Source organism: Atta cephalotes (genome assembly GCF_000143395.1).
Source record: "Atta cephalotes unplaced genomic scaffold scaffold00014, whole genome shotgun sequence".
In the NCBI taxonomy this organism is placed as follows: Eukaryota; Metazoa; Arthropoda; class Insecta; order Hymenoptera; family Formicidae; genus Atta; species Atta cephalotes.
The window spans coordinates 3,313,255-3,326,287 of NW_012130078.1; the positions used below are offsets into that span (position 1 = coordinate 3,313,255).

General features: G+C 29.4%; 1 protein-coding gene across 1 annotated transcript in view; it reads right to left on the reverse strand.

The window, feature by feature from the left end:
- Positions 1-7,226: 7,226 nt before the first annotated feature.
- Positions 7,227-13,033, reverse strand: part of LOC105617881 — a 35,372-nt gene continuing 29,565 nt past the window's right edge. Inside the window, exons 2-3 of the mRNA XM_012199425.1 lie at positions 7,651-8,010; positions 7,227-7,531 (exon numbers count right to left, since the gene is read on the reverse strand). Coding sequence (XP_012054815.1) covers positions 7,227-7,531; positions 7,651-8,010 — 665 coding nt within the window. The remainder of the gene's footprint in view (positions 7,532-7,650; positions 8,011-13,033) is intronic.

The following is a 13,033-nucleotide window of genomic DNA, read 5'->3' on the forward strand; positions in this document are numbered from 1 at the left end:
TATATATATATACACTATATATATATATATATATATGTGTAGTATATATATATATATGTATATATATATATATATGTATATATATATATATATATATATATGTATATATTACTAATTGTAAATAATATTATATTACTTACTAAACTGCGTGTATATATTTATAATAAATAAATTATAATTAATTTTTTCACGTAATACATGAAAGGAATATATAATCTATAATTAACCTAATAAACAATGCGTATTATTACAATATGCAAGCTACAGAAAAAATACAGAAAAATTTAAAATATTTATTTAATACATTTAAAATATTTAAATTTAAATATTTAAATATTTAAATATTTAAATTTAACATTTAACATTTAAATTTAAAATATTTATTTAATATATTTTGAAAATATTAATTTAACTGCAGAGCATGCAAATTGCATTAAAATGGCTCACAGAATATAACTTTCTAGTGAAATTTAATGTAATGCAAACTTAACGTAAATGCAACATACTTTGACGATGCCATGCATTAAGACGCATTTACAGAATATAAAATCGTAAAGTATACGTTACAAGTCATATAACGCATGCGTTATAATCATAATGCGTCAAAATAGTTTCAGAATAGTCCTACTGATAGCAAACACAGATCACTTTGACGTCAAATTATAGTCACGAATGACTGTTGATACGAATGAGTCAAGTAATCAAAAATTAACCAACCGATGTTTCCGTCATTATGACATCATATTTTGATCCTGCTTAATTTTCAGTTAGCAAATAGATAATTTTGATTTTATGGTTCGATTTTTTATTGATTTATGCCGATACAAATATCATTTATAATATAATAATAGTTTCGTTTCTATGTTAATCATTCATAATTTTAATTAATATATAAAGTATTTAAAGTTTATGCCTCTGCTGTTGGTTTAATATTATTAATATTTGAAGAAATTACATAGAAATGAAATAATACGTTGGTATTTATTAACTTAGGGTACGGTCAACGCTGCAAACGCTTTAAAGCATTTTTTAATTGATCAGTTTGTAAAATTCTTTCTTCTAATTGGTCCATCAAATGCTTCAAAGCATTTGTAGCGAGACTTTGATCACAGTCTTAGAAAATGAAAATGACAAAGATATTTCTCAATCTCGAGAGATCGTGCGATTCATAGTGGAAAGAATATAAGATGAAACATTGCGATAGCAATAATGGCGATAGCAATATTCAATTAAATTAATATTCCCCAATATACACTTTCCTGTCCGTAATTGCGCTGATTATACTGGAAGCCAATCAAATGTTATCCATATTCACTTTCCTAGACTCCTATTGCGCATCCACGGAAATATTTTATTTTATATTTTTTTCATGATTCGTGACGGACATATTTCGTCTCGCTGCGATCTGAGTGTTACAATATGAATATTTTATTTTTGAGCGTAAGTAGCATGGCCATGATTGACTGTGCTATTTGTGTTCTAGTGTTTTCCTTCCCCAGTCTATCGCATCCTTGTTGTCATTCTTCTTCGAGAAGCGGTTGTTCTCGGCTCGATATTTATAGCACCCAGACTATGATAGATTTTCTAACCCGAATAGTAAGATTAATCTCAATTCACGGAGCAGAGTGACGTTTTTTCCTGCCAGATTCCTTCGTTTTATGAAAAACACGTCGAATAAGCCTAATTTTATTGATTTCTCGTGTAAAAATGACGGTTTGACAAGAAAAAAGGATAATAATTTGATTTCGCCATTGCCATCTCAAAAATCAATCAAATTAGGCTTACTTGATATGGTTTTGCAGAAAACGAAGGAATAGGCAGAAAAAAGCGTTAATTTGCCTCGCGAACTTGAGATATTAATCATTAAAGTTTACAATTATTTAGGTTAGAAAATCCCTCACAGCCACGAAATATTGCTGCGATCATATTTTCATGTAAGGCGCGAGCCTAGGTTTGACATGGGCTACCTTACTAGACTATTTAATAAATTTTACTGCGAATGCTAAGCTATTTTCATATTAAGTCCATATCAGGCACAAGATTAGACCTTTTATGGATGTCAGATTTTTTTTATGAGATTATGACGTGGCAAAGAACAGTGGCAAAGAATCGTGGCGCTGACCAGTATCATGGCATTCGTGACACTGAGGAAATTTCTACCAGAGCACACATGCAATTTATATATGTAACTGTTATAAAATCTTTCAATAAATTTCGTCTATAAATTATTATTTACTATATTTGTCTTAATTAATATGTCATATAATCACGGATAGCAAGGCGTCATTTTTACGTTAAAATAACAATTAATGTCAGCATTGTTAGCTATATGGGCCTCAATACAAGGATAGGTCGTAACTGAAAACGCCAGTTATAGTCGTAGATCAACGCACAATATTTTGGGATTGTGCACTGATTCAACTATGTGCACTGAAACAACTACAGTTTCACGATTTAGATACGGCCGTTATTGTGTTGAGTTGAGATCCATATAGCTAGCAATGCTGACGTTATTCGTCATCCTTTTAACATCAAAATGACAAAGGCCATCAGCTTGCTGCCTGTACTAAGACCCTATATAATACTGCTTGAAAACATCCCAATATAACATCAAAATGATGTTTCCGCGTAGTCTATGACGGTCATTAAAATGTCATTGGTTCAACAGACTCAATAATTATTACATATTGCAACCGTTTTATGATTCTGTGCGCTGATTGAATCATACTTTTGGATTTAAAAAAATAATCCTATCTCAGTAGAGAATCATAAAAAAGTTGCAAAACTGTTGAGTCTGTTAAACGCAGCCAATAAGACGTCATTTAGTGACGTCATCTATGGTTCAGTAAATGACCAAAATTTGATGTCAAAATGATGTGTGTTTGCTACTGGGAAGAACATAGATTAAGCGTGTATGAAATTGTATACTTTATTCTTGAGAAAAATTTCAACAGACAAATGTTTCAACCCTTTCGATTGGGCCTTCTTTAGTATAAAAATAAAATCGGTGACATATAAATTTAATATAAAAAATGCAATGCTAATTTTTAAGATAAGTTCCGTTTAGCACCAATTTGTCAAGGAAGAATTAAATTTGCTGTTCTCGAATTTTTTGCTGAAAAAGTTTATTCAAATCATTGGAAAGTTAAAGAACGCGAGAGTGGCAATGCGCCGAGCTAAGAAGCTCGAGCGACTCACACGTATCTGATTTCGTGCGTTAAAATTTGCTAAATTTATATTTTCTCAGCAATAAATTGACGTAGAAACATGATTTTTTAAAATCTGGGATAGCTCGATGAGATATAAACAAATAGCGTAACTAAAGTAACTGTAACCATGAAATTTTTAGTTTTCCTTTTCTTGAATTTTTATTTTTTCGGTTTATTACTAAAAAATTGTTTGAGTATGAAGTGCATATCTCATTAACAAATTTAAGTCACATGAACTATGTTTCTTTATATTTAATATGCTGCACTGGATTTCATCGAACTTCACCAGACTTCATTGAACTTCATTAGACTTCAAGGAATTCCTCGGACTTTGTCAGATTTTATCGGATTTCTGACATCGGATACTAGATACACCGGAATTCAACAGTTATCCCCATTCACATGTGCGGATTGCCGGATTTACCTAATAGATAAAATTTACCAAAAGGTGGAACAATAGTCCTTTAGATACTTTATTGCAACGAATTTGTTATACGAAAATTGAACATGCAAATACCTGTCATCATGCGTAAGATATTAGTAAGATAGTATAAGGTAAGGCCTAGGCACACAATATTTACAAAATATTTATAAATATACTAATAAGATTTATTTTAAATATTTTTGTAAATATTTTTGTGGTCTTGGATTGCACAGATCATGTACATTTATTATAAATATTATAGTAAATGCTACGAAAATACTTAATGAGACATTATATCTTTATGAAAAAGAACTACTGCTGACTACACAGAACTATTATTGATAATCACACAGCAATATTACAAGATATCACAGAAAATATTACAGGAAATGTTACAAATCACATGATATATTACTGGGGATTACAAAGCAATATCAATGATTATTTCAAATCACTGCCGCAATAATACTACAAATTATTGCCTATACAGTAGTGCCAGTAATACATGCGCATTTATTGCTGTGTTTCGCAGACTCAATAGTTGAGTGAATGCTCACTGTTATTTATGTACTTTTCTAAATCATCCAAACAAACTTTTAGATTTAGAAAAATACGTAGCAGTGAGCGCTCACTCAACTGTTGAGTCTACTGAATACATTTTAATATGAAAAATTTGTGAAATTTTATATGTCAAATAGAATTAATAATACTTCAGTAATTATTTCCAGCACTTCTCTTTTAAATTTGTTGAAAACCGTTACTGAAATATTAATATATCTTTATATCAACAATCACTACAAGTATTTCAAAAAGCCTCTTAATATGTACAATGTACAATAAATAAATAAATATTTACATATAATTTTAATACATATAATGTCATTTTAATATATGTACATTTATATATGGTACACTGCACAACACAAATAATAAATAAATATGTATATACAATAATAATAATTAAATATACACAGATTGACATAGATTGAGTAATATTGAGTGTTTTCCAATTGCAATATCCCTAGACATTTTCATGCACACGTGTGCATGAATACAAGTTGCGTTCCAATTGTTATCGTCGACACAATACTACACATCTGTACTCAGTCGAGGGCTCTATAAGTATATTGTGTTTTTTAGTAACAATTATATGTTACTAACTGGGGCGGTTATAAATGAGATTGGAAGATGTTGAGTGACCGGCACTTTTATTTTTTTTTATTTAATACAGGCAGAAAAAGCTACATTTAATCTAATTCTATCCGAAACGGATCTCAACCATACACAGCGTACACATTCTGTTCTAACTGAATCGTCAATTGGAATCACAATGATACACTTTGTGCATTCTTGCATACGTTTGTATTAAGATGTGTTAAGCAATTGAAAAGCATCCATTAATCACTTTTACTTTTATCATAAAATATGTCATTTTAACGTACATTCGCGCCATTTCACATACAAACTATTTAACAGTCGTATCAAAGCGTCACACTACAAATTCTACAGATTTTTATTGCTTCTAAAGGACTGTAATACGCTACTGTCTTCACTAGGTTAGGAATATTCCAAGAGGACATTATCTAGGCTGTAACTTCTAGGCCCCGAGAGCGGCTAGAATATGTTATTCTTTTTTGTTCGGGGCGGCGAAGTCTCCTAAAAGGATCTTAAACCTGTCTGTATTACTAAATCATATAATTTTTGTATAACAAATACTTTTTCTCTTTCACAGATTCGAAAATCCTTTTCCAGAATTAACGCATTAATATGATTTGTGAAATGGAGTTTATGCCAAGAATGACCAAAAATTTCGAAATTGATATATGTTTTACCATTTCTTAGGCCCGATTGCACCAATGTTACTTTGACTTTAAGCAAGGCTTAAAACTATCTGTCTCTATTTCTCTTTTACTGTAAAACGAGACAGAGGGAATTTTAAGCCTTGCTTAAAGTCAAAATAACCGTTGATGCAACCGGGCCTTAGTGTAATATGGCGCTTCAAGTTGTCAAATCGTGACAATATTTGCTTGATACGAAAGTTTTCCAACCTCTATTTACGAAATAATAATCCACAAAAGAACTATATTGTTGCACGAACAAATAACATCAAGTTCTTAGAATTAAACTTAAACGTTTTATCGCAACGAATTTGTTATACAAAAATTAACACGAACATACGACTGCGTATATCACATAGATTGTGTAAAATATTGGTGTGGTAGTATATAAAGAAATGTCGATAAATAGAAAAACAGTGACCTCTGGTGATTTCATCAAAGTTCGAGCTTCGTTTTAAGGAATGCTGGAGCCAATAAAACTATTCCATATTCAGTAGTAGTGACATCTTTTTATTCATTTCTTATACCTATTATATCATTGTGTCTCTCTCAAACGCATTCTGTCCTTATCTAACATATTGCAACGCCATCTCTTAGAAGATCGAACACCTACTGTTAGACATAATTGCTTTGTTTACCATCACGAATCTTCGTTCAGCGTTCATATACACGTCATTCGCAGATCAATATAAATCTTTCTTTTGCTTTTTAATCTTAATTTCATAAACTCAATATTGTTTATGCATGTCATGCGCTGAGTGGTGCACTATCGTGTAGTCCATACGAGCTATAAAATTTTTGTATTAAGAAATCGATATCAGGTGATAGCTTTATAAGTTGAAAAAATATAAGTTTTTTCCGATTTTAATATGAAATTTGCAATATTTCCAAATTTTGTGTCTACTTTAATCCTATAAAAAAAATTTTTATTTCGTTTAATAAATTCGGAGATTTACATCGATCTGCGAAATACAATTTGGCCACTCCAGCATTTTCTTAAAAGGGAATCTTAAATCGAAGATCGAACTTGATCAAAATCAATCCTGCAGACTTTTTTAATTTAAAATTTGATAATATTGACATTTTTTATTCAATTCTTACGTTATATATTGTTCTGTCTCACTCAATGCATCTGTCTTTATGTAACATATTCCAGCGCCATCGCAAAACCGCGCAACTACTACATGAAATTTCAGCTCTATTGACACTCCTAGACTTCACAAAGCATTCGTATACACGTATTTTCCATTTGATGAAAATACTTTTCTTCCAGACTTTCAATCTTAGTTCTACAAATTCGGTATCGTTCCAGTAATGTAATAAAGGACCTCAGCTATACGCTTATTTTCAAGATGTGGACTATAATTCGAAGATTTTTCACTGAATGGAAGTGATGATAAAATAGGATGACTTTAGCATCCCCTTAAGGGAATCCTAAAATCATCTGTATTACGATTAAACGCAATAATTTTTGTATAACAATTATACTTCTTTTCTTGTTTATAAATTTAAAAATCATTTTTCAGGATTACGCATTAATACGTGTCTATGAGATGGAGTTTATATCGAAAGTGAAAAAAAAATTGTTTAAATTGAGATCTTCTTTACCCTTCTCAATCCAATAGCGTTAAAACTGTCAGTAACATAACAATATTTGCTTGATATAAAAGCTTTGCAATTTGTACTTATGAAATTACCTAAAATTTATTATTCTTTAGATTATAGAATTTACATAATGAATTCATAATTTGTTATTCATATTTCTTCGGGAAAGAACTCCTTATAATTAGATTGAGTTATATCATTAAATAATTGGATGAATATTTCGGAAAATTTCTTTTCAAATACGGGTATAATTTTATCAATAATTATTTGTTTATTATTGTTTACGATATTATTAATAATTTCATGTAATTGAACTAATTTTATTTCGTTTTCATCGAACTTATAATCAAAATCTTTAAAGTCAATATTCGTGTTTGCTTTTAATGCGTATATATGTTTCTTGCTATTTTTAGTTATCACATTCAAGTCCAAACTTTCTTGGAGTTTTATATTATCTGCAAAAAAATCACATATTTTAATAATTTTAATAAAACAGAATTTTTACTTTTTTATGCTAAATTTCATTAAACATTGTTTTATTATATATTAATATAAAATCAATTATTTTACATACTCGTTAGAATTTGACATTTCCCTTTGTGAACGATTGGTACTAGCAGATGTACTTCCAAAACATACGACGAAGTCGAATTCATGTTATATACAATATCAAAATTGAACTGAAGCTTGTCGAGATCTGTGTGAACGGAGTTTATAACAAAATCGCAAAATGTATAACATTTTACGTTTTCAAGATACAATTTGATACTTGGTTCGTCGAAAATAACTATTTTGTCAATAATGAATGGCTCAAGTTGTGGAAATTTAAATTCCGGAGATCTTTTGCAAATTTCATCTCTTACATTATTAACGTTATCCATGATGCACTGATTGTAGTTGGAATTGTTGCGACCACACACATGAATGTAGGGCACTGTTAAATTATTTTCTTTAATTTAAAACTTTAAATTAAATTATCTCAGATAAAATTAATTGAGAAGTGCGAATAATTCGAATTCGAATTGAGAATTAAATAGGATTTGATTTGATCCGTTTTTGAATCTGAGAGATTCGAAATCAAATGAATTCGAAATTTCAAATCATCATTGATTCAAATTCGCCTATTTTGTTCATTTTAATGTAAATTGGGAAAATTTTGATTCAAATTCGATTTGTTTTTTAATCAAAAAGATTCGATTCGACGAAAAATTTCAAATTCAATTCGATTTGTTTTCGAACATATTATCCAAAAATTAGATTCGATTCGATTCATCTTAATAAAAGGTTCGCATATCTCTTTAGTTTAATGTAATTAATTAAATACTTTATTAAGAACGGTGTTAAAAAATGTCTATTTCCGCCCTCAAAATACATCTGACTAGATTTTGAAAAATCATTGTTCGGCTTCTCAAAAAACAACCGTTTATCCGGAAAATGATGGAAACATTGGAAACATTAGAATTGCTTAAATATAATAAAAAAATTTTCAGACAGGTACTTAAATTATTATTCAAATCATCCGATCTCTTAAAAAAGAGGTTGTCTACTAAAAAAAAGTTGTCTACTAAACTTATAAGTTTAGTAGACAAAGCAATATTATTATCGATGACGAATATCACATAAAAAAATTTAAAACTCCAACATTTTATTTAAAAACGAAATTATTCACTAAAATTTATATTAGACATTAACTTTCGAAGTCTTGTACAACGAGAGACAGAAGCACAAAGATCTTTTCTAACATTGACAATTCTAATAACCGTATTTTATAATTCCACAGTCCCATTCATTTCTTCAATCACAGAAAAATTCAAATTATTTAATAGCACTGACACCAAAATTTCTTTTTATAGTTCCAACAAATTATAGAAATTCATAAAAGTCTAAAAAGATACTCTTCCCCACACATTTAAGAGAAATATACCATAGTCTATAAAATTACGTGTAAAGACTGTGATGCATCATACGTCAGATAGACAAATAGACAATTAAAAACTAAAATTACAGAACATCTTAATCACATTTAGTGGAACACGTCTATTTCTGTGATAACACACCCAATTTATATCCGGGAATTCTATACTTTCATACTGGCCATACTGTATTACTGAGACATCCAAAGTAAAGGTTTGTCAAACTTACGCCCATTTAAGATATAATTAGAATAATTTAATTTAAGTTTTTCTAGTCACGGTCCGAGCAGGCTTAGTTTGGATTCCACTTTTTCTCCAAGCTAGTTATACTTAGACCTGCCCATATAAAGCTCAATTTGATCTCAAATTTTCTCTGATAATAGTTTAATTTATAGGATATCCTATAACTATGCTTTAAAAGGGCTTGAATGCCAATATTGATTGTAAAAAATTTAGAGAAAATAGACACAATTAGAGAAGCTATCAATATCAAGGCTATGTAGCTCAGTGGCAGGACGGAAGTCTACCAATATGCAAGAGATCAGACTTCAATTCGAATCCTGGAACGCTCTGATATTTTTCTCGCTTATTTCTTACAATATTAGCATTCATTATTTCTTCAATATTAAATACGAAGTGCTTGGATAAATTTCCTCATGGATGTATCAGACCTACTTACAGTTATATGCCCAGGTTAAAATTTTGCTCTTGGCTCAATTTTGGATTGTCACGCTTCTTTATCTAGGCTCCACATTGGCCCTCAAACCTGGGCCAAGATTAATGCGAAGGGCATCCTAACTTGAGCCTCAAATAATGTAAGGAAAGTTAACTTGGCCCCGATTACAGCCTAGAAAGAATTTCCTCATAGGCATAGATTGCATTTAAGATATAAATTCGATTAGGAGAATATTAAAATTTTAGATGAAGAATCTTGTTACAAAAAATGATTAATCTCAGAAATAATCAATATTAAAAAACAGAAAAACAATATAAACTTACAAACAGAAGGTTTTCATAAAATTTATATACCAATCACAAACAAAATACTTTGCAACGTCAGATTTATATTTTAATATAAATATGTTTTCTTGTAGTCAGTAATAGAATACCGTGACAACACTATAATTTATATTCTCGTGTGATTTTTCAAATATCTACATATAACTTAACAATGTAAAGCATAGATTTTTGTACACATGACTACACTTCATACTAATATTTATGTAACATTGACGAGCATCGAATTTATGTGAAGGATTGGCCATTTTGGTAAGTTCAAATGATATTACTTGCATGTCATTTAATTTCAATCTCATTTTAATAATTAAAACACTTGGAAATAATTCTACAACATCCGATCTTCTAACCGAGTGTGAGCAATTTCGTCCTCTCTAATTGTTGGTTATTGATACGGTGACCATATGTCCTTTATTGTAAAGGACAATCCTTTATTTTAGGTAGCTGTTCATTAAATTTATTTGTTTCTTCAAAACTCAATTTTGTCTTTTATTTTCCAATATTCTTCTTTATTGTCATTTATTTGACATTACGAGAAATTCTTTTCTGAGTTTTTTTTCTAACTAGCGTTCTAATGTTTAATATTATATTAATGAGAAAATTTTTACGGAAAATATTTTACAGTTTCATGCATATAAATACAATTTGTTTTTTGTTAATTTTTTTATATGTCTTAATTTTTTAAATTAAATTTATTCAAACTACAGTTATTTTCATTTTTTATTATTTCGAGTCTTTTATTATTTTAGATCAAAGGTTTGTTCCAATACAGTCGAACCAGTTTCGAACTATCAGAAATCTATGCATTATTTCAATTTGATTATACAATAAAATTTTATAATGCTCAAATTCTTGATAGTAGACAAACTGGTTTGAAAACAGCAGCAAAGCTCTAACTTTTTCAAATTTGCTCTTTATTTTCTTTAAAAAAATATGGTCATCGTAGTTGTTGGCCTCATTTTATTTTTGTTTGTTTTTTGCAATAAAATTTTAACATCTAACAATATTGTTACTGCGCATATTTTAAATTTGGGATGCACATAAAACTATCGGATATTCGAAAAGAATGTAACATGTATCGATATTCGTTCGAATATCCGAGAAGATAATTTTTCGAGTCAGATGTCCGATATTTTCCGGATATTCAATCGGGACAATATAAAAAAAAAGCGAAAAGGATCAATAGAGATAATAATTGTAGAGAAAAAAAATTATAATTTTGCAGCAATATATAAGATATTATATAATAGCATTTTGAGTATACATACTTATTTATAGAACATTTATAATATACCTAATAAAAAATTAACAATTTGATGACATAAAATTTCAACTGGATATGTTCTCGGATACCAATAATATTCGACTATCCGGTCGGATAATAAAAAAGTGCCTGATAATGCCAGATACTGAATACTTTTCAGATATTTGGTGTATCCCTATCTTAAATATCTAAAAATAACACAATCATGATATCGAAACATGCAGAGTGTTTGGAAAATAATGATAAATCTTTGCATAGAGGCAGAACTGAGAAAAAAAGTTCTTTACCATTTTACAATTTTCGCAATAGAGTTAACGAGTTATTAACTTATGAAAATAACCAAATTTGCCCAATCTATCGCCAAATGCAAGCGTGCGACAGGATAGAACTTTTAGCGGTAAGGCGCTTGCCGTCGCTACGCACATTGTTTATAAGTGGCAATTGCCGCTAGACATTGCCTAGTGATAGCGAACCACGCTAGGCCGTTCTATCCTATCGCGTAATTGCATTTGGTGGGCTGGGCGAATTTGGCTATTTTCATAAGTTAATAATTCGTTAACTATTGCGAAAATTGTAAAATTATATAGGATTTTTTTCTCAGTTTGGTCCATTCTGCCTCTATGCGAAAGATTTATCATTATTTTCCAAACACTGTATATGTAATATGTATATTGTAATATTTATAATTAACAATTTAAGTATATAATTACATGGTCATATTTTCATATATAAATTTTAGAATTTAATTCTTATATATTTTTTGCTTTTTAACATTATTTAATACTAAGAGTCCTTTATTTTTATTTTTATTTATGTAAAAAATGACATTCGCATATATGATTAATAAGTGAAAATGATTTTATTCAAAAACGTAAATATAATACATTCTTTACATAAAGATGACAGACTACTTTAGCATTATTCAGAATGCACCACATGGAGGTACAATTCTTCTTAGTTTTTCTTAATAGAGAATAGGATTGCACATTGTTTTTCCTGTAATATTTAGAGACTTCAAACTTTCTCTGGCTTTTTTCGGTTTATTAATCAATAAATATACAAAATATTTTATAGAATTTGAGCGTCTAAAATACAATTGAGCTTTAAAAAGTACACTATTCTACTGATATTGAATACTTCACATAGTCAATGTACAGATTTTTTGCAACAAATTCAAAATCATTTGATGCTTTAATGTAATCAAGAGTGAAACAATTGTTGCAAATGTGTGTGAATGTAAGATAGTGATGAATATTCAATCATCTCTCTTGCGAATTTGCAATCAATTTAATCATTCCTTTATTTTGAAACATTTAGAATATTATTCAAAGCTGTATATTCTTGAAAGTATTGATAGATCTTAAAAGTCTTGAAAATTTTGATAGATCTTTATAGGTCTTAAAAAAGTTTTGATAATTCTCGATTTTTTCGATTAAAAAAATCGAGAATTATAGAAATGTTTTCGAGAATTGATTAATGAAGTTGTTTAAATTAAAGAAATATGAATGCTATATGATTAAAGAAAAGTTTCTTTGATTTGAATGTCATTCTTGAAATCAAATTAATATTTCTTTGGTTTGAACCTCATTTCTTGAAATCAAGATTTTCCGTTATCGTCAGATTCTAATAAAAACGCATATGAAACGTAAATTCATTCACACTTCATCTGTATTATGCGCACGCACGCACGCACACACACACACACACACACACACACACACACACACACACACACACACACACGCGCGCGCGCGCGCGCGCGT